The sequence below is a fragment of the Cherax quadricarinatus genome, chromosome 54 (genome assembly GCF_038502225.1).
Source record: "Cherax quadricarinatus isolate ZL_2023a chromosome 54, ASM3850222v1, whole genome shotgun sequence".
NCBI lineage: Eukaryota > Metazoa > Arthropoda > Malacostraca > Decapoda > Parastacidae > Cherax > Cherax quadricarinatus.
Genome location: NC_091345.1, coordinates 13566367 through 13592495, shown reverse-complemented (window position 1 = coordinate 13592495; position 26129 = coordinate 13566367). Strand labels below are relative to the sequence as shown.

General features: G+C 41.5%; 1 protein-coding gene across 9 annotated transcripts in view; it reads right to left on the bottom strand.

The window, feature by feature from the left end:
• Sara (Smad anchor for receptor activation) overlaps positions 1–26129 on the bottom strand; it is a 129519-nt gene that overhangs the window by 62722 nt on the left and 40668 nt on the right. For 5 of the 9 annotated variants that reach the window (XM_070096645.1, XM_070096644.1, XM_070096643.1 and 2 more), the window contains exons 6-7: positions 12803–12964; positions 6829–6945 (exon numbers count right to left, since the gene is read on the bottom strand). The exons of 1 other annotated variant lie outside the window; for it this stretch is intronic. In XM_070096645.1, coding sequence (XP_069952746.1) covers positions 6829–6945; positions 12803–12964 — 279 coding nt within the window. The remainder of the gene's footprint in view (positions 1–6828; positions 6946–12802; positions 12965–26129) is intronic. 3 more of the 9 variants (XM_070096649.1, XM_070096648.1, XM_070096647.1) reach the window with 2 other exon arrangements.

Below are 26129 nucleotides of genomic sequence, written 5' to 3'. Positions count from 1 at the left end.
TGTAAAAGCTCATCGATGGAGGACAAAGAAGGAACCTCTCTAAAAACAGTTAGGTGTGAGTAAAGGTTCCAATTTGCCTTATCAAATTGCCAGCGTGGGATGCGAAGAGGTGGTGAATATGAAGGGGAAGTAAGAATGATTGGGAAATGATCGCTGTCATGTAAGTCCGGAAGAACAGACCAAGTGAAGTCTAATGCGGCAGAGGAAGAGCAGACTGAGAGATCGATGCAAGAGAGAGTGTGAGTCCGAGGATCAAAATGGGTGTGAGTACCTGTATTTAAAACATGGAGGGGGTGGGTGGCAAGAAAAGCCTCTAACTGAATGCCACAGGAATCACAGTGAGACCCCCCCAGAGGAAATGGTGGGCATTAAAATCACCAAGTAACAGAATCGGTGGTGGTAATGACGAAACAAGAAAGGCAATATCCGGAATAGATAATGCCCGAGAAGGAGAGAGATATAAAGAACAGAGCGTATACCACCTATGCAAGTGGATACGGGCTGCTGTGTAATGCAGCGAAGTACGAACAAATAGCTGATGGTACGGAATATCAGTGCGTAGAAGAATGGCACTTTCATTAAAGGTCCCATCAGGAAAAGGATCTGAAGAATACAATAAATTATAGCCTGAGATGGGAGAGATAACAGCAGAGTGTAATTTTGGTTCCTGTAAGCAAACACCAACAGGGGAAAACTGGGAGAGTAACATCTGAAGCTCACCCCGATTACCCCTGAGGCCGCGTATATTCCACTGTAAATAGGCCATGATTGGCAATGATAAAGATACCTGAAATCCGCAGGTAAGGGTTCCTACGGACTAGAGGGGTTAGAAAAGTCCACATGCGGAGGCAGTGGAAAACGTTCAAGCAGCGAAGGAACGGTGCGCTGTGAAGAAAGGAGTTGCGCAGATGGAGTAGAGGAGAGAGAAGGAGCGGAGGGTGGATCAGTGTCCATTGATGGTTTGGTCTCTGCAATATATTCAGAGATTGCTTCAAGCGTTTCAGAATTCAGAGACGTCGTATGGGAGACAATACTGGAAATGGTAGGGGGAGGATGAGTAAAGATTGGAACTGTAATGGACTGTACTAAGGTAGGGGGGGACGGAAGGGTGGAGGGAACTGGAGAAGCGTGGAAGGGGACAGAAGAGGCAGAAACCTGGGAGGTGGCAGAAGAGGAAGAAACTTGGGAGGGAACAGGGGAGGAAGGTACAGTACGAGGAGGAGGGTGAACCTCTACGCTTGTAACAGAGCCAGTGAGAGGGGGAGAACCAGGTACAGAGACAGGGAAGGGAAAATGAGGAGGTGGAAGATGGGTAGGAGGTGTTAACGGACCTTTTTTTGACTTTTGAGAAGTAGAGGGACGATTGGGAGGAGGTGTCATACGAGATCTCGTCGCTACTGAGGCTTGTGAGAGAGAACACGAAGAAGCAAGATCAGACTGAGACGTTGAAGTAGGGACGTCTGAGCCGAGGACAGCAAAAGAATTAGCTACAGGAGTGACTATGGGAGAGGTAACCACAGAGGTGGATGCAGAAGATGGGATACCAGAAGTGGGGGGACGTTTTGAAACACGGGAATAAGAAACACGAGGTAGTCTCCCTTGGAGGCGGAGATGAGAAACTGCCATGGCATAAGGGAGACCTTCTGCCTCTTTGAGGTAACGGATTTCCCGCTCGTTTAAGTAGACTTGACAACGGCGAGAGTACGAAGGGTGAGCCTCATGACAATTAAGGCAAGAGGGAGGTCGATTGCAAGACGTATTAGAATGGTCATCGGCACCACAGACTGGGCATTCGGCGATAGATCTGCAATATTTCGCTGGATGGCCAAATCGCCAGCAATTTCTACACTGTTGCGGTGTAGGGATCACCTTTCGAACTTGTAACCGATGTCCTGCTACATAAACTGAGGATGGGAGTTCATGGCTGTCAAAAGTTAAACAAGCCACATTGCTAGGGTATCGTCTCCGCCCGCGGGCAGGAAGAACGTAAGAGGATTGGGAGATCTTGGAGTTCCAGCTGTTCAAGAATGTCAGTGCCACATGTCTGGAAATTTTGTTGAACTATGGTATGGGGCAGAATGATGGTACCACTACAAGAATTGAGGGAATGATGCTTTTCAATAGTTACAGGAACAGTATCAATATGGGAAAGACGAGAAAGCTCATGAGCCTGGGTAGCATTCTGTACGGTGACGATGCACGTACCGCTCTTAAGAGCATGAAAAGAAATATCTTTACCAACATGGCGCAGGAGTGCCTTGCCAATACTGTGGTCAGAAAGATAGGCAGTAGAGGAAGTCGGTCGTAAAGTGAAGAATTTAGTCCATTGTGCAGTCTGAAACTGAGCGTGGAAAGGAAGTGAAGGACGTGTCGATCTTTTCTGAGAAGAACGAGAAGGTGGAGAAGTATCATCAGCAGGTAATTGTCATTGTCGTTTAGGCGTGGGACCAGAGTTGGTCCGACGTGGAACGGGCCAGCGATTCGAAAATTGCCGCACTGTAGAGGGAGAGGCCGGAAGCATAGTCAGAGGAGAGCGAAGGTCAGATAAATCGAAGGAGTCAGTCGAGGCCTCAGAACCTGAAGCAGGTGAGGAAACAGCACCGGCAAGAGGTACAGAGGCATGAGGAGTGTCCGAAGAGTGGTCCAAAGACGAGGCGGGGTCAGAACGGGGTGCGGTATCAAGAAGGGGCCCGGGTGTAGCAGGGTCATGGACTAGGGCTGCCATGGTTAGGTTACTTCTTTCTTTTTGTTTTTAAGAAAAAAAAAGAAAGAAAATAAAATAAAAATAAAAAAAAGAATAAAAAAAGGGGGGACTGGGGAGGGATAGTTCCTAGGAGGAATGAAAGGGCCAGAAATCTCCCTCCGCGCCCAAGAGGACCTCAGCACCCAAGAGGACCTCAGCACCGCAAGTAGCGCAGATGCAGCATGGAACCCGTGCCATACCCTACCCATCATGCTAGTAAACTAACAATCCGGGATAGCAACCTCACATCTGCTGAGCTACCTCGGTGGACAAAAGAGAGGGCGGCCGGATATCCGCCACAAAGCATACCTCCTTCGGCCACCACCCCCAGAATCCAAAAGGTGGCTTCCAGAGATACACCCGTCGCCCGAGAGACACCCGAAGCCACCCTCCGGGATACCGGAGAGGGATCAGGACATCCCCAGGCAATCCAGATTCCACGGCAAACTACGCCACCGCCAAGAACCTCAATGGAATGGGATGGACCCCGGTACCCTTTCCCCTACCTAGGAACTAGCGTCCCTGTGGGGAAAAAAAAAAAAAAAAAAAAAGGCCATAAAGGAAGGGCAAAAGGGAGGGGTGGGGAGGAGGAGGAGGAAAGGAAAAAGGGGAGGATGGGGAGGATGGGATAGGGAACGGGGGATTGGGGGGTAATTACGTTCGGTCTGAGGAAGTAGACCGACAGGTCTAATTCCTCAGACCAAGAGCCTCTTCACCACGCCAAGGAGCCCCCCTTGAAGAGGATTGGAGGTACAGTACTAGGTATTCTTTCCTGCAGGCAGTTGTGTTAGTCTGGTTATGTGACAAATATGCCTTCTTTTTTAAACACCGGATTTTGCTTTCCTAAAGGAAAAGAAGGCACCGATAAGAATATGTGGGACAAGCATCTTCGTAGTTAAGGCAGGTAGGAGGTGTCACAAGCTGCATCTTTATAATTCATTTTCTACACACACTGGACACTGTGTGATCTGCAATATTTTATGGCACTGTGGTGTGGGTTGAGTTCCCTCATTGTTAGGTATTGACCTACTGAACATAAGTTTATCTATACTGAAGTATTTTCTCTATTCACAAACAAGTCTCATGACCATGAGAGAGATGACAACTATTTCATGGAATAAACTAAGGGCAGACTGAAATGTGGTGTGAAGCTCTTTTAATTTATTGGCCTGATCAGCATCATTAATTCTGATATGCATCCCACATTTTAGAGGGAGGAGGTAAAAGTCTTGACTGTATCAAGAGTTCTAGTGCGAGTTCATAGTCATTTAGATATGTTTCAGAATCATTTGCAGTAAAAAAAAAATCAGGTCTATCATCTTGTTTGGAACATTTCCTTAAATGGAACAGGCTTTCAAGTGGTATGTTCATCAGTGTGTGACTTAAGTTTTGTATGTCAGGTTAGCATCGTCATTTGTACATCAATGTTTCTTGGCGTATGGCATCAAGCCACTCTATTGACATACGGATGACCCATGAATCACTGCTGCATCATAAGATCAACCTCTTCTATGGTTAAGGTGAGGCTGGGGTTAGAGGTACCAAAGACGGTAGGTAGAATACCAGTAAAGGGTTCGGACAACTATGGATTACAAGAAAGCAGTTCCAGGCTCTGAGGAAGGTTCATAACCCCATGGGGGCTCAGTAGATGATGATGATGATGATATGATGATATATGATGATGATATATGATGATGATAGATAATGATGATAGATAATGATGATAGATAATGATGATAGATAATGATGATAGATAATGATGATAGATAATGATGATAGATAATGATGATAATGATGATAGATAATGATGATAGATAATGATGATAGATAATGATGATAGATAATGATGATAGATGATGATAGATAATGATGATAGATAATGATGATAGATAATGATGATAGATAATGATGATAGATAATGATGATAGATGATGATGATAGATGATGATAGATGATGATAGATGATGATAGATGATGATGATGATGATGATGATGATGATGATGATGATGATGATGATGATGATGATGATGATGATGATGATGATGATGATGATGATGATGATGATGATGATGATGATGATGATGATGATGATGATGATGATGATGATGATGATGATGGTCACTAGGAATCCTAGAGAATTAGGTTATGTCTCATTTACCATAAAGAAAAAATAGAGGAGAGGGGGGTCAATGCCAACAATAAACAAAGAGAAATCACATATTCCCTCTGAACAACAGTTATTGTTCTTTGGAAAGCACCTCATACCCTACCTGGTGTACAACACCAGGGTAGCGCCTCAAATTAATCGAGCTAAGCTTAGTAAAACCACCTGATAAGAAAAGAGCACTAACCGTAATCAACTTTCAGCTAAAAATGGTGGCCAACACAATGGAATGAACACCAGGAGTCATACACTTTCAGTTGCAACAAATAAATCTGTAGGTAATCTCTGGTAATACTTCCATCTGAATTCAGAGCCCTTGTCAGATAGCCACCTGATGTCTCTCACTAAGGGTCACCTCACATGCCCTAGTGTGATGCAATTTCCACTGGATGGAAAGACATGACCACCACAGTTACATTAGAACAGGGCTAAAGGTGATCTCTCTCTGTCTAGGAGCAGGATTTCATGAGAGGAAAAAAATTCCCCTCTAATGAGGATAAAAAGATAAGGAAGGAAGGTTGCAGAGTATTCAGATTTGATTCCAGGGAGAAAACAAGGGTGAAAATGAACTTTTGACTGGTTATATAATGCTTCAATATAATAAAACTTTGCTGTTAATTTTGAAAAACAAAGTATTTATAAAATTAGAAGTATCTTACATTTAAACTCACAATGAAAAGCAATTCTCCAAAATCTAGGTGCCTTATAACAACATTATACACACTGAAATGGAATTTTAAATACCAAACAAATAGAGAGATGTATAGTGCCTACATTCTGAAAGATGGGAAGGGATGGGGCAGTTCAGGGAGTCATTTGAATTATGATGTATGCACACTTCTATCAAGACAGACATGGGATGCAAAACAGCATGAACTGTTTCATTTGCCTTTTTCACCCACTAGCCAGCTCACAGCCTCTGCTGCCTATGAAAAAAGATATTCAGTGAATGATGGTTCATGCTTATCCTCCCTTGGGCTACCCTACTTTGATGGAAATAGTTGGTAGAAATAAAGTAAAAAGCTTTGCAGAGGTGCTCATGCAACCACCAACATAGCAGACTGTTCAGAAATATATCCCACTGTAAAACTAGATGGTATGGGAACACCAATGAATTGTAGGTGATGGAAGACACTAAAAGGGGTAATTGAAAATGACTGAATGCAGTTTGCAATTACATCTTTTAGTGTTCTTATCACTTACAGTACCTATCACACAGAAAGTAGCACAATTTACCATGAACAACACCAACAATATATCTGCAGGTACTCTATCTACTCAGGCAGCTAGTATTCAAAAGCTCACCTCTGTAAATACCACTCAAAGTACTGAATATTCAACAGAAGACCACATTCACATCTTTTTGGTACCACTGGTCCACAATGTCTGTTGCAAGGCTTTATAGCACACTAGCATATTAAAATATTACAAAAAACTTATATTGTTTTGCACATATTAATAGTGTATATTCATGGGAAAATGCTAAACTGAAGGAGCCATACAGCTCCTGGAGAATGGGAGGTACTCAGAGTTGATCCAAGATAGGGGAGGGTAGCTCTAGTTCCTTGGATCAACAGCCCTCTAGTGTGCCACTTGATCTAGTAATTATAATGAACAGTACAGTAATATGGCACTAAAACACATCAAATTAACGATACCAGCATAGATACATATGCAAATTATAAGCACACACATATATAGTACGAATAAATAAATATAATATTATTCACATAATGAACTAATATTGCCTATACAAATGAACAGACATTTTCATAAGCTTGAATAAATTAACAAAATATTAACCTAACTAAAAATAAAATCAGCAAAAGTTCTTGTAGACTAACAGCAAGCCTTAGTATCCCTTTAAAAAGCAATGCTCACAGACATGCACAAGATAAAGTAGAAGAGGGGCCCACCCACCTCCAGTGGTAGGGGCCTGAACCACCACAGGGGGAAGGCCAGCCCCAGGGGGGATGAGGCAGCGGTCAGGGGGGAGGGAGCGAAGTAACCCGCCTGTACTACTGCCAACACCACTGCCTGCAATGCACCTCCATTACTATACCGTTAAAAGGTCTCTCTTATCAGAGCGACTGTAGTGTGAATCTCAGAATGTCCCAAATTACCCAGGGTGCCTTTGTGCTGGAAAGCTATGTGCAACTCTTTGGCCCTTGTTATAAAGCAAGTTCTAACAATACTCTAACATCCTGGGTGAATTATACTAGTCATCATGGGAGGTTCTGAAACAGCAAACTACAGTACTGTATCAGTGCCAATAGCTGTAAATACAACATAAAAATAATCACTATACATAAAGTAATCATGAAGCAATATGTAACAATATTCATTAAAACAAACAAAATAAAGCAAACTTATCTTAAAATTTATTTCACTCTACAATAAAATATAGCTTACATTTAAAAGAACGTTCATTTAGCATAAATAAAAAGCTTACAACAGGCTCAATCTTTTATAGCATTGGTTAGATGTAAAATAATTCTCTTCAGAATTATGATGCTGAAGCTTTTAGGTTAAATTGCAGTAGGCAGGTTAGAACAAATATTGCAGCACTTCTATATACAATTATACTTTATACTATACATATATAGTACATTTTTCTTATTTTAAACAATAAAAGAATTCCATACAGAAATAGCCCTAGATATCTCGACTGCTCCATAACAATCACAAATTTTTGTGTTCAAATACTATCTGCCGCAATCTTTCTGTGCTATTTTTTGGGGGGAGGGGGGGAGTCATTCTCTGCCTCTACTACCCTTCAAAGAGGATGCCTTAATACTGGTGAAGGATTCTTGATCCAAGAAATTAAGAGCCACCCTCTTCTTCCCTGACTCAAACCTGCCAACCTCATAATCCCCAGGTGCTGCATAGCACACTACCAATGTATCCAATTTCAACAACAAAATGATGACCCCAGTAGGTTTAGCACTTTCCCATGAACATAATATTAACAGTAATCTGCCTTTATCAAACCATCTTCACACTCCATCAATATCTTATTCCTCATTAATCTTACATTTCCTCATTATACTGTTCATGCACATCCATCCCTTTGTTCCTGTACCCTTCCCTGAGTAGAGTATAACCATCTTACTCACCTGTCCCCTTTACCTTCCCTTGTTACCGACGAACACTTATTTACCACACTTTTTCAATATTACTGTTGCTGACATATACAGGAAGTTCTAGCAACTTTCTTACTAAGAACCTCTGAATCACTCCTAGTTTCTCATCTGATCTCTCCTATCTCACTCATGTTTTCATACAAAGTTGATCTTTTCCAACAATCTCTCATGTATACAATCTTAATTAATGAAACAAAATACTCTACTAAATATACTGTAACTAAATTGTTTCATCTTGAGAATTATAGGAGCAAGGTTAGCCTCTGCTGACAATTATCTATTTGTAATTACCAATTTACAGTTACAGGCACAAAGTTATCGTAAGCTTGTGGTATCCCATCATCAGAATTTAACAATAAAAAAAAAATCAGAAGATGGTGACGAGCTAACAGTGTTTGATGCATTGGAATTCTTCAGCATGTACCCTGTTTACCTCTCGAGCCAAGACACCCTATTCACTAATATTCCCTTTGCCATAATTGAAGGACAATCATCTATTTACAGTAATATGTGTAAAAAAAAAAAACCATACCACGGGCGGGGACAGACTCCGCAATTAGAGTCATAGTAGTAATGCGTAAAGATGGCTCTTTATCAAGTACCATTGACTTTATTACTATAGCATGTTTGTATGTAAATTCAGGGTCAAATATTTTGATTCATGAACCACTTTTCCCTCATAAATCTAATACTGTACTCTGGTGAATGTTGCTTCCATATAATGATTCCTTTTCAAAAGCAATGCTCATTAAATGCTCCTATTTGCTGGACGTTGCTTCCATGTTCCAGTTTGCTAAACACTACTACCATAACATTTTAGTTTGCTAAATGCTGCCTCCATAATGTTCCCATTTGTTGAAACTGACCCTCAATATTCAGCAGGGTTTGCCAGCAATTAAAGAAAATGTAAGACTGCAATCTTTGATAAGAAGCTATATACAGATCTTCACAGGGCTGACATAATAAACAAAGAAAGGCATGGCACTTCTTCCATAGGTTAAACTGACCAGCCAGTAACCTCCATAAACACCAACAAAATATAAGAAATTCATTCAAAATAAAGAATAAGGAACTAAAACACCTATACTTGTGTTTGATCTACTTGGTTCCACCAATGTGCCACAGGGAATGCTCTCCATAGTTTGCCATACAAATGCTACACAATTCAACAAAATGTTGTATGCACATTTCAAAATAACACAACATTAAAATGGTTTGGGCAATTCTAGTCAAAAGAGTGATAACTACTGCTTCCTGGAGGTGATCTGCAACACACACAAAAAAAGTATCATTCCTCCACTTCCTCACACAGGAAGATGTCACTGTCAAAATGCAATATTCTGAATGCTGCACAGAAATCCTAAGTACCTCATACTAGTAAATCCTAGAACTCCCAGTTACCTCATACATACCAGTAAATCCTAGAACTCCCACTTACCTCATACTAGTAAATCCTAGAACTCCCAGTTACCTCATACTAGTCAATCCTCACTCCTCCCCCATACATCAAAACAACAAACATAGTCGCAAAAGAATACAAAGGCTACAAGCACTGCTGCTCACTAACAATAATGGCAACACTGCAACACACACAGGATTACAAACACAAGTGTCAACACGGAGCTGCAGCTAATGAAAAGCATGCTTCAAGCTACGCTAATACAAAAATAAAGACTAAATATTTGCTATGGCTATTAAGTGCTGGGGCTGAACATTAAAAGATAATGATTACATATACAAGTGTAAACTTTTCTCGAACCCCAACAAGTCGTAGCATAACTATTAGCTATCCCTACCCCTCCATCCTTCCACCCCCTAGATTTATGTTCTCTCTTGGTTATCCATTCTTTTCCCTGCCTATAAGGAATTTTCCATTTTTTTTATGATTTCCTGTGCCTTCTTTATTTATTGTATGCATATGCAGTACTGTATCTTGAATTTATTTAATTCTTATAGAATACCTATGTACATCCAACTTATTGAGCTCATATTTTAAGGTATTTACTTTTTCTAGACAACTATAAAATTATACAGTATTTTTTTACAGTATGTAACACTTATTCCATAAAATTAAAAAGTCACAATATCATGGCTGTAATATGTCACAACTAATCCACAATTTGAAGAGAAAATTTTCAACGTTTTAATTCATCCTGAATCATTATCAAAACATGTCATCTAAGGTTTCCTTACCAAATTGTGGGTTTGTTGTGAAAAGCAAACCTACTGTATGCATTTTCTCTGATTTCTTGACATGCTGATCCAGATGTGGGTTTTATACCTGTGCTGCATATTCCAATATAGGCCTTAAATAAGTTGTATACAGTACTCTGAATTTCTCCTCTTTGTAAGTTAAGGGGAGGATTTTCTAACTTACAAACAAGTGGCATTCCTGGTGATTTAATTTATGACTATGTCATTTGTAACCCTGACATTACTATCCTATATAAAACTGTGTGTAATACAGAGGATAATTGTGTTAAACATGTTCATTATTACAGATCAGCATTCACAAAACTGTTATTTCTCAACATTATGTCTTTTGGACATCATTCACAAGTGTGGATCATTAAAACTTTGGTGATTTCAAATTAGGAACCTGCTGTATTCACATCACTACTGCCATGAGTTTACTCACCTTCATTTCTACAGTATTAAAACCTACAGGATTATTTTTTGCCATTGTTTAATTAATACATTATCTCCTTCAAGGGAGGGTTGGAGTGCCTTGATGCTGGTAAAGGGCTTTGTTCTGAGGAACTGGCACTACCTTCCGTTTTCTCAAATCAAACCAGTTTATCTCATTTTCCAAGCTATGTATGACCCCTATGTCTTTAGTGCTTCCCCATGAATGCAATAACAACATTAGCCAACAAAATTAACTTTTCATTCAGTTCAGAAACCAAATTGATTGTTTTAAGCTAATTTTGATAGACTGACCACGAATCTATTATGAAAGGTGCATGTGATGACAAAAACTAATCTTTCTCAATATAAATTCATTATAAACTAAGCATAACAAAACCAGAAATTTTTATAGTCATACATATTTAAATCATAATTTTTAAGTTCTTTCACTCCTCTTCAGTGACACACCACCATCCAGCAGTAGTCAACAAGCAAACTGATCCTTGAGTTTTCCTGATATCACTTCTCCATGATGGCTATTTGTTTTTTTTTACACACCGGCCATCTCCCACTAAGGCAGGGTAACCCGAAAACAGAAGGAGAGCTTTAATAATTTTTCTTTAACATTAAGTAATTTATACAGAAGGAGTTACTAGCTCCTTGCTCCTGACACAATGGCTATGTCTTGGTAAAATTATTCACCTGTGTAGTTTACATCAAAATCAGTTAAACACATTTTTAAATGTGAATTGAAACCTCTCTTGGTCAGTGCAATCCCCAGAAGTGATAGAGATACCCATTTGCATGTGTTACTGTATTTGCAGTGACAGAAGCATAACTTTGTAGTGTTCCATCATCATCATGAAGCCTCTGAAGTACAGATACAGTATTAGCTGTAACACACACTTGTCTCCTTCAACTATCTACCACACTACAGTATTGTGGAGATTTACTTTCTAGCATCTTTCTGCAACGCTTTTTTTAAGTGACTTCTACTGCGAAAACTTGTATGTTGTCATCTCTTTTCCTCCTGTTTAAGAACAAGAACACCTGTAATGCTTTTCGTCTTTCTTGGTAATTTATACACCATTTCTTAACATGCCAGCAAGAGAGAGAAAATTTGGAGAGAAAGTGAAGGAAGGAACAGGAAGAAGGAAGGATGGAAAAGTGGGAAGAGAAAATGATGAAAAACTTGGAAATGAGGGAAGAAATGAAGAAGGAATAGGATAGAGAAGGTAAAAGAAGGAAGAGGTAAGAAAGAAAAGGGAGGAAATGACAATAAATCGAAGGAAGGGTGGAGAGGGGATTAAGGGAAGAGGTGGAGAGGGGATTAAGGAAGAGGTAGAGAGGGGATTAAGGGAAAAGGTGGGGAGAGGAAGGGAAGGCTGTGAGGGAGGAGGGATGTCGAGAAAGACATAAAACATATTTCATCATAAACAGTGTGGAAAATAACAAGAATGGGGTCCAAGAAACGGCAGTGCGCACTACACCTACCGCAAACTATAAAAATAACGACAAATTACACAAGACAGGACACCCAAGCATAGCTCTACTCCTATTTCAACACATATGCAATGACATAGAGGAACAAGCACCTCGGTACATAAGCATGCTGAAGGATGTGCAATATTATAAACAAATTTATAGTCACAATGCTCTTTAGTGCATGTTAATGAGACAAGCCCTATTACCCACAATGAAGTCCATATTCAACAGTGTGTGGTCCCCACATTACCAGGAAACTCACATAATGCTAGTTTCTCCATATTTTTTGCAAATGCTTTAATATTTAAGCTATTAATTGGTTAAAAAAATTATTATATGGAAATAAGAAAGTTGATATACAAGATACCACATTTAGTGAAGAGATGGAAGAAAGGTGAGCAAAATGGTAAAGCAAGCACAAGCAGACTTAAGGATGGGTGAGCAGCTACCATAACCAGTGCACCAATCCCGGACAACCAAACCAGACAATGTATCCTCCAACTAACCACCACAGTAAATCCTAATTGCTACTAATGACATACAGTATAATCACATAAGTCCTCTAGATTTAGGGTAAATCCAGAGTATCCCTCAAAACAAATATTATGGTAGTTGTAAACCAGGAAACGTTGACTAACCGGTGGTGGGACGATCCACCCTCCTGGTCACCCGTCCCGATCTGCGGTAAGGGGTAAGGAGTTCCCCCGACCCATCAAGCTCGGTCAGGTCACCACCAGGCCGGATGCCATCACTGAAAATCACTTGTTTGTTTCCCCGACTCCTAGCGCTACTGCTACTGCCTGAAATATACCAACAAGCCAACTGGTGCTGTTAAAAGTACCAACAAGCCAACTGATGCTGTTACAAAAATTGTACAAATGTGCCACAGGCAGTGCTGTGGGATCAGTGCCAACAGGAACATAACAAGCTTCCCCAACTGTATTATTAATATTATAATCAAAAAAAGAAGCGCTAAGCCACAAGGACTATACAGCGCTGCAGGGCAGGAAGGAAGCGAGGGCATCAGGTGGCAAAAGGGAGATGGATGAGTAATAGGTTACGGATAACAGCGGGGTAGTGGATGGTGAATGGGTAAAGGGCCGCAAGAGACTGAACTAGAAAGGGCTGAGGGGAGTGCGAAAAGTATCATCAGAGTTTGTGGAGTAAATCAGTCGTTGTCAAGAAGTCAATGAGAGAGTCAGGATTAAAGGAGGGTCCATCAGCAAGAAGGGAAGGTAAAGAGAGAGTAGTAGAACGAAGACGACGTTGGAGGTAAATTCTGCGTGCTCGTTGATAGAGAGGGCAGTCTAACAGAATGTGGCTAATCGATACTGGAACTTGACACTGCTCACAGAGAGGAACAGGGTGCCTCTCCATGAGATACCCATGAGTAAGACGAGTGTGGCCAATGCGAAGGCGGGAGAGAGTGGTCTCCCAACCTCGGCACTGATGACAAGAAGACGGCCAGTAACCTATGCTCGGTTTAATAGAATGAAGTTTGTTACCGAGCAGAGTTGACCAACGTTGTTGCCAACGGGTGCGAAGGTGGGTAGCTATTGCAGCAAAATAGTCCAGAAATGGAACACCTCGATAGGAAATCGGTAGGTCATGTACTGCTGACCGCGCAGCAGTGTCTGCCTGTTCATTGCCCTGTACGTCGACATGACCAGGGACCCAACAAAAAACAATGTCTTTATGTTTGGTAGAGATACGGCGTAGCCAAAGTTGGATACGGAGAACTAGGGGATGAGATGTATCAAATTTTCGTATAGCCTGTAGAGCACTAAGGGAGTCTGAGACTACTACAAATGATGACACAGGCATAGATGCGATACGAATAAGTGCTGCAAGAATGGCATACAGTTCAGCAGTAAAAATGCTAGCTGAAGATAGTAAATCCCCCCGCACGACGCTGTCCGGAAACACTGCTGCAAATCCGACGCCGTCTGAAGACTTAGAGCCATCTGTGTACACAGCGGTGGCATGAGAATGGGAGTGGAAGTGATCAAGAAAGAGAGAGCAGGAAGCCACCGTAGGCAGTTGAGCTTTCGAGCAAGGGAGTGAGAAAGAACAGACCCGAACAGCTGGAACTTCCCAGGGGGGTAGGGAAAAGTGAGATGCTACATGAACATATAAAGGTGGTAACTGAAGGGAAGACAAGAGTGAATGTAGGCGGAGAGAAAAGGGACGGAGCAAACAGGGGCGGCGAACGAATAAAGAATGTCTACTAATATCGGTGACCATTCTATAAATGGAAGGATTGTGTAGATCGTGAGAGCGTACATAGTAGCGAAGGCAATGGGCATCACGGCGATCAGACAAGGATGGAACATTCGCTTCTGTATAGAGGCTCTCAACAGGGGAAGAGCGAAAAGCACCAAGGCACAAACGTAATCCTTGGTGATGGATAGAGTTAAGGCTAGAGAGAGTAGCAGGAGAGGCCGCGGAATAAATCTGGTCACCATAATCGAGTTTCGATAAAACGAGGGCTGAATGTAGGCGAAGCAGAGTTCGACGATCAGCTCCCAAGAAAGATGAGCAAGGGTTTTAAGAAGGTTTAGCCGGCTGTGACAAGTAGCCTTCAGAGAGGTAATGTGAGGTTTCCAGGATAACCGATGGTCAAAGAGAAGGCCTAGAAACCTGACTGTATCACGTTCAGGGATACGGGAGCCATAGAGATACAAAGGATGATCGGAGATAACAGAGCGTCTAGTGAAAGTAATTTGGTGAGTTTTGGTACTTGAAAATTTAAACCCATGCGTGGTGGCCCAAGTGGAAACACGGTCGACCGCATGCTGGAGAGAAACTGCAATAAGATGACAGTCAGCGCCTGCACAAGCAATAGCGAAGTCATCAACATAGAGTGATGACCAAATATTGGGTGGAAGAACAGAGGCCAAATCATTTATAGCAAGGAGAAAAAGTGTTGTGCTTAGAACACATCCCTGAGGGACACCTTCAGCTTGGACGAAGTCCGGGGGAAAGAACATTATTGACTCGAACACGGAAATGTCTGTCAGTTAAAAAGTTCTTAAGGAAGGATGGTAGATTGCCTCGGAGGCCTAAGGAATGGGCCTGGGCCAAAATATTATACTTCCAAGTTGTGTCATATGCCTTCTCAAGGTCAAAAAATATGGCAATAACTGAGTGATTATTCGCAAAGGCATTACGAACATATGTATCCAAGCGTAGTAAGGGGTCTATGGTAGAACGACCCTTACGAAAGCCATATTGACTAGCGGAGAGACTGTTGTGTGTCTCTAAATACCACATTAAACGTCGATTTACGAGACGTTCCATCACTTTGCAAACTGTACTAGTAAGAGCGATGGGGCGATAGTGGGAGGCATCATGTCGTGTAGTACCCGGTTTGCGGAAAGGGAGAACAATGGCAGATTTCCACAGCTGGGGAAGAACTCCTTGTGCCCAAATAAGATTGAAGAGGTGTAAGAGGACTACAAGGGCTGACCGATGTAAATGTTGTAACATACGAATATGAATGTCGTCAGGCCCAGCTGCCGATGATCGGCAAGCTGAGAGCGTTGGCTCCAGTTCTTGAAGTGTAAAAGGCACATTACACTGTTCTTCTCTGAGAGAAGAAAAGTCCAAGGGTACTAACTCTCTGGCAGACTTTGAGGAAAGAAACGAGGGGCATAGATGGAGCCCTCGGGAAATACGGACAAGATGTGTGCCAAGTTCAATGGCAACGTCGAGAGGGTTTGCTACATCAACACCAGCGACCCGTAGAACAGGAGCCGGGTCAGGAGAGTATTTACCACTCAATTTCCTCACTTTTTTCCAGACTGCACTCATAGAAGAAGCAGAGGTGATGGTGGAAACATAGTCTCGCCAACAAGTGCGTTTAGCTTCACGGATGACACGGCGAGCGATCGCATGCTTCTGCTTAAAATCAAGAAGTCTCTCAGCGGTTCTATTGTACCGGTACCTGCCCCATGCAGCACGTTACAAACGTACTGCACGAGCAAAAGCAGGAGACCAAGGCACGCACTTCTGAGAATGCCTGCCTGAGGTTTGGGGTATAGAATGAGAAGCTGCGGTATAAACTGACGTCGAGAAGATGTGTAGGAGCTCATCAATGGAGGATGAAGAAGGAACCTCACTAAAAGCAGTGAGGTGTGAGTAAAGATCCCAATTTGCCCGATCAAATTGCCAGCGAGGGCTACGGAAAGGTGGTGAATAGGAAGGAGAAGTAAGAATGATCGGAAAATGATCGCTGTCATGTAAGTCTGGTAGAACAGACCAGGTGAAGTCTAGTGCCATGGAGGAAGAGCAGACTGATAGATCGATGCAAGAGAGAGTATGAGTACGAGGATCAAAATGGGTGGGAGTACCCGTATTTAAAACATGGAGGGGGTGAGAGGCGAGAAAAGCCTCCAACTGGATGCCACGTGAGTCACATGAGACCCCCCCAGAGGAAATGGTGGGCATTAAAATCACCAAGTAACAGAAGTGGTGGTGGTAAGGATGAAACAAGAAAGGCAAAGTCTGGGATAGAAAATGCCCGAGAAGGAGAGAGATATAAAGAACATATTGTAAACCACTTATTCAAGAGGATACGGGCTGCAGTGTAATGCAGCGAGGTATGGACAAATAGTTGACAGTATGGAATATCATTGCGTAGAAGAAGGGCACTTTCATTAAAGGTCCCATCTGAGAAAGGATCCGAAGAATACAATAAATTATAGCCTGAGATAGGTTGGAAAACAGCCGAGTGTAATTTTGGTTCTTGTAAGCAAGCACCAACAGGGGAAAACCTGGAAAGCAACATCTGAAGCTCACCCCGATTACCCGAGGCCGCGGATATTCCACTGTAAATAGGCCATGATTGGCGATGAAGAAAATACCAGGAATCTGTAGGTAAAGGCACCTACGGACTAGAGGGGTTAGAAAAGTCAACGTGTGGTGGCATTGGAAGACGTTCAAGTAGCGAAGGAACGGAGCCTTGCGAAGAATGGGGTTGTGAAGATGGAGGAGAGGGAAGAGAAGGAACAGGAAGTGAATCCGTGTCCATTGAAGGTTTAGTCTCTGCAATATATTCTGAAATGGCTTCAAGTGTTTCTGAATTCAAAGATGTATGGGAGACCATATTGGAGATAGAAGGAGGAGGGTGAGTAAAGATTGGGACAGTAATGGACTGTACCAAAGTAGAGGGGGAGGGAAGAGTGTAAGGGACTGGAGATGAAGTGTGGGGGGGGATAGAAGAGGCAGAAACCTGGGAGGTGGCAGAAGAGGGAGAAACTTGGGAGGGGACGGGGGTGGAAGGCATAGTACGAGGAGGAGGGTGAATCTCCACACTTGTAATAGAGCCAGAGAGAGGGGAAGAACTAGGTACAGAGACTGGAAAGGTAAAGTGTGGAGGTGGAAGAAGGGAAGGAAGGGGCAAAGAAGATTTGAGCAATGTGGATTTTTTGGACTTCTGAGTAGAGGGGCGATTGGTATTAGGTGTCATACGAGGTCTTGTCGATACTGGGGCTTGTGAGGAAGGACGCGAAGATGTGAGAACAGACTGAGTTGTAGTCGGGACGTCGGAGCCAAGGACAGCAAAAGGATTAGATGCCGTAGTGGCTATGGGAGGGGTAACAACAGAGGAGGCTGCAGAAGATGGGACCCCAGAAGTGGGGGGATGTATGGAAACACGAGAATAAGAAACACGGGGTAGTCTCCCTTGGAGGCGGAGATGAGTAACTGCCATAGCATAAGGGAGACCTTCTGCCTCTTTGAGGCAACGGATTTCACGTTCATTTAAGTAGACCTGGCAATGGCGGGAGTACGAAGGGTGAGCTTCATTACAATTAAGGCAAGATGGAGGTTGACTGCAAGATGTATTAGAATGGTTGTTGGCACCACAGACTGGGCATTCGGCCATAGATCTGCAATATTTCGCTGGGTGACCAAAACGCCAGCAATTTCTACATTGTTGCAGTGTAGGTATCACCTTTCGAACTTGTAACCGATGTCCCGCGACATATACAGAGGACGGGAGTTCTCGGCTGTCAAAAGTTAAACGAGCCACATTGCAAGGGTAACATCTCCGCCCCCGGGCAGGAAGGACATAAGTGTCTACTTTGAGGATTGGGAGATCCTGGAGTTCCAGCTGTTCAAAAATGTCATTGCCACATGACTGGAAATTCTGTTGGACTATGGTATGGGGCAGAATGACAGTACCACTACAAGAATTGAGAGAAAGATGTTTTTCAATAGTGATAGGAGTAGTATCGATATTCGAAAGGAGAGAAAGATCATGAGCTTGGGTAGCATTCTGGACAGTGACGATGCGCATACCGCTCTTGAGAGCATGAAATGAAATATCTCTACCAACATGACGCAGGAGCGCTTTGCCAATACTATGGTCAGAAAGGTAGGCAGAAGAAGTCGGTCTTAAAGTAAAGAATTTAGTCCATTGTGTGGTCCGAAACTGAGCGTGGAGAGGGAGTGCTTGACGTGTCGGTCTTTTCCGAGTAGAATGGGAAGGTAACGAAGGAGCATCATCAGGAGATTGACGTTGGCGTTTAGGAGTAGGACCGGAGTTGGTCCGGCGTGAAATGGGCAGGCGATTCGAAAATTGCCGTACCGTAGAGGGAGAAGCCGGAAGCATAGTCAAAGGAGAGCGGAGTTCAGACAAATCGAAGGAGTCAGTCGAAGCCCCGGTACCTGAAGCGGGTGAGGAAACAGCACCAGCAAGAGGTACAGGGGTATCAGGAGTGTCCGAAGAGTGGTCTAAACACAAGGCAGGGTCAGAATGGGGTGCGGTATCAAGAAGGGGCCCGGGGGTAGTGGGTTCATGGACTAGGGCTGCCATGGTTAGGTTACTCCTTTGGTTTTTGTTTTTAAGAAAAAAAAGAAAGAAGAAAAGAAAATAAAAAAAAAGAATAAAAAAAGGGGGAAGCGGGGAGGAATAGTTCCCAGGAGGAATGAAAGGGCCGGAAATCTCCCTCCGCGCCCAAGAGGACCTCAGCACCGCTAGTAGCGCAGATGCAGCATGGAACCCGTGCCATACCCTACCCTTCATGTCAGTAAACCAGCAATCCGGGATAGAAACCTCACATCTGCCGAGCTACCTCGGTGGACAAAAGAGAGGGTGGCCGGATATCCGCCACAAAGCATACCTCCTTCGGCCACCACCCCCGGAATCCGAAAGGTGGCTTCCAGAGATACACCCGTCGCCCGAAAGACACCCAAAGCTACTCCGGGATACCGGAGAGGGATCGGGACATCCCCAGGCAATCCAGATTCCACGGCAAACTACGCCACCGCCAAGAACCTCAACGGAATGGGATGGACCCCGGTGTCCTTTCCCCTACCTAGGAACTAGTGCGCCTGTGGGAGAAATCCCAAAGGCCAAAAAGAGGAAGGGCAAAAGGGAGGGGTGAGGAGGAGGAGGAGGAATGGAAAAAGGGGAGGATGGGGAGGATGGGATAGGGGAGGGGAGAATGGGGGGTAATTAGGTTTGGTCTGAGGAAGAAGACCGACAGGGCTAATTCCCAGACCAAGAGCCTCTTCACCACGCCAAGGAGCCCCCCTTGAAGAGGTCCCCAACTGTAGAAAGATATCACTACCTGCTCAAGTTTTAAGACAAACTAACACAAAAAACTCGCTATACTCTCCTTTGGTCAAGTACCAATTAAATCAATATTTCTTGATAATTAAAGATGCAAAATAAAATCTTGAACCTAAGTCTCGCCTCAAGTCGTTTAGAAAAAATATACGCGAGGAACAGTCTCACATAATGCATGCATGCTTTTAAGCATGATCATTATATATAGTATGAAATACAGTACTGTAATAATTTATCTTGACTATATCTCCTATACTTGTACCACAATCAAAGAATTTGCATTCATGAATGTTACACATTATACAGTATTAAATTTTCACTCTGTATTTAGAAAGCCATTAACATTCTTTGAAATCAGTAAGAAGTTGACTACTAATATCGTAGTTTTAACAAAATATAATAATAGTGTATTTGTAATTTGGGTTACAGTTTCCATCTCTCAAACAGTGGAAAACAACAGTCAAATTTCTAATATTGTAAATTCATCATCTAATTTTAATTAAGATCTCAATTTGTGGTACCAATTTGTTTTCTATGGCACAGGTAGTCTATTCTGGATATAACCAAAATATAATCATTATAAGAACTTTCAAGTGATGAGTCCCATCCTTAAGAGTGAAGAATCCAACTTTACAACCAAAGGAGAAAAAATAAAAAGGTTTGCTAACCTCAGTCCAAATTAATTGAGGCAAAACATTGCTTTAATAAAGTATTCATTCTGCCTTTATGTCATGAGGTTAGTAATGTCACAAGAGCATCTATACTATATAAAAAACTGAAGAACAACCATTAACAATGCAAAATGAAAATAAGAGAGCCTGCAAAGATCCATATAATGAGTACTTTCAGTCAATTTGGAGTCAAAAAAATTCAACGAAAGCCAATGAATCAAGCACAACATGACCTTCCATAGTCAAAACTTGCTACTGAATCTCAATCCTTAGAATAAATTACTAAGCAATTTTCATAAAAAAAAATGCTAGATGTGTAGAGATGACCTTTAATCAAGTTACTGCAGAACAAGATCACCACCTGCTGATGGAAACAAAATATTTTTTTGCAGAATGTGACCAACTGCTACTATCCTGAATCAAAACCATAACTTCTTCGCTGCATGGAAGAAACATCCTTGCCAAAAGAAACAATTTCCTTGATAAATAAAAGATATCTTCCTCAACAAAATGAACAGATTGCTGCTCTGCTGAATGGAACACACTGCTTCCTAGACGAACAAGACAAATGTCTCATACAAAAAAAAGCTGATGGGTATCTTGTTGAATTAAATGTACTATTAGCTCACACAACAGAGAAGTTTGCAAGCACAGAATGTAAATTAAATATAAAAAATTGTGAACTTGATGTTAAAAATATACTGCTATCTTTCTGAATGAAATAAAACATGTGACAAAATTACCTATACCATTTTTTATAAATACAGTAAAACTCCAAACAACTGATCTATAGATTTACAAAATTGTTCCAAAATTCTTATTTTCAGATAACAAAAATTATATTAAAATAGCTCTGACCCCAGATGGACATTATCACTGGGTAAACATTATTGTTCAGTCTTGTTGTGCAGTCCCAACTATGTATGTTGGACATTTGGAAACTATTGTGCCTATTTGTTCTTTTTAAGCAATTCTTAACAAAATTACACCGTCAGAATAGCTTCTTAGTAGAATATTGCAATAAAAATGTAGAGAGTTGCTGTTTATATCAGGCAGAAAGTGGAAGCATTCAAAAGTGTGCAGACAGGTGAGACACAAAAATATTACAAAAGAATATAACACTGGTTATTTCAACATGTCGGCTGTCTCCCACCAAGGCAGGGTCACCCCCCAAAAAAAGAAACACTTTCACCATCATTCACACAAAATCAATATCTTTGCAGAGGCGCCCAGATATGACAATTTAGATGTCACTCCAAACACCCAATATCTCGAATCCCTCCTTTAAAGTGCAAGCATTGTACTTCCCACCTCCAGGACTCAAGTCTGGCTAACTGGTTTTCCTGAATCCCTGCACACAATATTACACTGCTCACACTCTAACAGCTCATCAAGGCCCAAAGACCATTCGTCTCCATTCACTCCTACCTAACACGCTCACATATGCCTGCTGCATGTCCAAGCCCTTTGTACACAAAACATCTTTTCCCCATCTCCCTCCATTCTTACCTAGGATGACCCCTACCCCTCCTCCTCTCCACTACAGATTTATATACCCTCCAAGTCAATCTACTTTGCTCCATCCTCTCTAAATAACCACATCACCTCAACAACCCTTCTTCAGCCCTCAGAAAAAAAAAACACTGGTGTTTGAATTGTGCATAATATTATCAATAAAGTTAAATTCTATAAACTTAATTCCAACACAGTATCAAAGAAAGCTGTAGAGCACAGAAAACACTTATCCAAGCCAAAATTTAATCCATTACTTAAGTTTTTATAAGTGTGGTTTACAAGAGAGACTGCAGACATGTGTGTATGTGATATAATAATGAAAAAATTCTTGATTTAACATACTACTAATAAATGAAAGCAGGTGGCCAGTAATGACAGTTGTGACGGATAGATATGAGACCATTTAGTGTGATTGTAACAATAACAAACAATTCTTAAGCAATGGATTTTGTGTCCAAATCAAATTATCAACTGACCCAGCAAAATTTGTACTGTATTTTTGAAGTTCATTAAAGCTAGGTTTACCGAGTGTTGACTGGCCCAGATTCAGGTGAGAGATGTAAGGATATATTTGGTGATAAAACAACATCAGTCTGCAACAGCAAACTACCACCATAATTTTGATCAACATCAAACTATTATATCTGCTTCCATGGATAATGTCCTTTGTCTCCACAGACTCCTCAATGCACCTCTCACCTTTTATTCCTCTTGTCAATTCTGTGGTTCACCTAATCTTTTGTAGACCCATCTACTGACAAGTCCACTACCAAATATCTGAACACATTCACTTCCTCCATTGAATGTATTCAGATATTTGGGAGTGGGCTTGTCAGCATATGGGTCTATGAAAGACAAGGTGAATCATAGATATGACGAGAAAAAAAGGTGAGTGGTGCACTGAGGAGTCTGTGGAGACAAAGGACATTATCCATGGAAGCAATGAGGTGAATGTATGATAGTGGCACCAATGCTCTTATATAGGTGTGAGGAATGAGTAGTGATTGTTGTAACAAGGAGAAGGCTGGAGGCAGTGGAGATGTCTTGTCTGAGGGCAATGTGTTGTGTGAATATTATGCAGAGAATCAATAGCTTGGAGATTAGAAGAAGATGCAGGGTTTCCAAAGGTATTATCCAGAGGGCTGAGGAGAGGTTGTTGAGATGGTTTGGACATTTAGAGAGGATGGAACAAAATAAGAATAATTTGGAGGGAGTATACATGTGTAGTGGAAGGCAGGGTAGGGGTCATCCTAGGAAAGATTGGAGAGAAAGGGGTAAAGGAGGTTTTGTGTATGAAGAGCCTAGACTTCCTGCAAGTGTGCATGAGCATGTTAGACAGACAGACAGACAGGGGGAGGGGGGGGGGGAGAGAGAGAGAGAGAGAGAGCGGAGAGCGGAGAGAGAGCGAGAGCGAGCGAGAGCGAGAGAGAGCGAGAGAGAGCGAGAGCGAGAGAGAGCGAGAGAGAGCGAGAGAGCGAGAGAGAGCGAGAGAGCGAGAGCGAGAGAGAGCGAGAGCGAGAGAGAGCGAGAGAGCGAGAGAGCGAGAGAGAGAGCGAGAGAGAGAGCGAGAGGGAGGGAGGGGTGCTGTTGGAGTGTGAGCAAAGTAAAACTTATGAAGGGATTCAAGAAAACTGGTTAGCCAGACCTGAGTCCTGGAGGAGGGAAATACAGTGCCTGCACTCTAAGGAAGGGGTGCAGATATGTTGCAGTTATTAACTGTAGTATCAGCACACCTCTCGCAAGACAGTAATGGAGTGAGTGATGATGAAAGTGTTTCTTTTTTTTCCTGGTCACCCTGCCTCAGTGGGAAATGGCTGATGTGTTAATAAAATAAAAATAATTTTCACTTAAAAATAATTTTCACTGTCACCCCAAGGTTACAAAATCATTTAGATCCTATCCATTTTGGATATCTGGAGCCTTACTGTATTTATATCAAGCACATTTTATAGCTGGAAGAGAGATTTGGAACATATTAGAAAACCTGATATTTTTTTTCCCTTCTTTTGCACTAGATTTAATCCACAGGGATTAAAAAAAAAAAAAAAAAGTATCACACATGTTTAACAATCCACCAAATTATTTGTGAGTATGTCACTGCATACTTACAGATATTGCTCTGCTTGTATGAGGGGGACTATCTATTTTATTCCAAAGAAGGGATATAACTCTTAACCCTTTCAGGGTTGGTGCCGTACTTGCATGACCTGAGAGCCAGGGTCGGTGCCATACTTATACGTGTAAATTCTAGCGCCTTCAAATCGAGTGGAAGAAAGCTGGTACACCTACATATGAAAGAATGGGTCTGCATGGTCAGTGTGCACAGTATAAAAAGAATCCTGCAGCATGCAGTGCATGAGAAAAAAATCTCCAACCATGTTTTTGGTTTAAAACAGTGACTGCAGTGTATTTTTGTATGATATTTAAAGTTGTATTCTCGTTTTCCTGGTCTCATTTGATAGAATGGAAGATATATTACAGAAATAGAGATGATTTTGATTGGTTTCACAATGAAAAGTACCTTGAAATTGAGCTCAAAATAACGGAAACGTTCGATTTTTTCCAATGTTCAAGAGTACACAAATCACACCACACATCCAATACACGTCAAGTGGTGAATCTAATATTCTTTCACAAGAATAAAAGAATAAAAATTCAAAATGGAAAGCAAGAGTAACATAAGAGAGGCCTGGAGACGTGACTAATAAACAAAGAAAATGTTATTTTAGTGCCAGGAATGCCGGTCTTGTTCATTCTGGACCCTATTTTGAAATTTGTGTGAAATTAGCCAAATTGCCAATTTTTGACCACTTCATTGGGAAGTTGAAATCGGTAAATGGGAGGTTTCTTATACTTATTCAATAGAACAAATGGAGTTCTAGTGAAAAACCTATGATTTTAGTTGACTGGAACAATGGAATTGGCCAAAAATAGGGCTCAAAGTGGGCGAAATCGCCGATGCATAAATATTGTCAAGACCGCTAACTTCGCAAGAGCATAATTCGTTAAGTTTTCCATCAAATTTCATACCTTTGGTGTCATTACCATTGGGAAAAGATTCTCTATCATTTCACAAGGAAAAATAATTTTTTTTTTTTTAAATTTTTTGACCCTGAGAACAAGCTCAGGATAGGGGATCTCGACCCAAAAAGAAAGAAAATCCCCAAAAAGAAAATACTTTCATCATCATTCAACACTTTCACTTCACTCATACATAATCACTGTTTTTGCAGAGGTGCCCAGATGCAACAGTTTAGAAGCATATATAAAGATATATAACATATCACTACAAACTGACAATATCCCAAACCCCTCCTTTAACCCTTTGAGGGTTTTCGTCGTACTAGTACGTTTTACGCGTAGGGGTTTTTGACGTACTAGTACTCATAAATTCTAGCGGCCTCAAATCTAGTGGGAGAAAGCTGGCAGGCCTTCATATGAAAGAATGGGTCTATGTGGTCAGTGTGCACAGTCTAAAAAAAATCCTGCAGCACACAGTGCATAATGAGAAAAAAAAAACTTTGACCATTTTTTTTTAATAAATCAGCGACTTTGCAGTGTATTTTCGTATGGTATTTATTGTTGTATTCTAGTTTTCTTGGTCTCATTTTATAGAATGGAAGACATATTACAGAAATTGAGATGATTTTGACTGGTTTTACAAAGAAAGGTGCCTTGAAATTGAGCTCAAAGTAGCAGAAATGTTCGATTTTTACCAAACTTCAAAAGTAAACAAATCATGCCAAGCGTGCAATACACGTCAACTGGTGAGTCTAATATTCTTTCACAAGTGCACCAATAATATTTATACCATTTTTTACACTAATGCAGTAGTCTGCATAACAGTAAATCTTATATTTTTTGTGAAAATAAAAATTCAAAGTGGAAAGCAAAAGAATATAAGAGGGGACTTGAGACATGACTAATGACTAGAGGAAATGTCATTTTAGTGCCAGGAATGTCTTTCTTGTTTATTCTGGACCCTATTCCGAAATTGGCATCTTTTGAAATTTGTGTGAAATTGGCAAAATTGCTAAATTCTGACCACTGTACTGGATAGTTAAATTTCATAAATGAGTGGTTTCTTGCATCCATTCGATAGAAAAAATGGAGTTCTAGCGAAATATTCATGTTTTTTGTCGACTAGTACAGTGAAATTGGCCGAAAATGGGGCTCAAAGTGGGCAAAATCGCCGATGCGTAA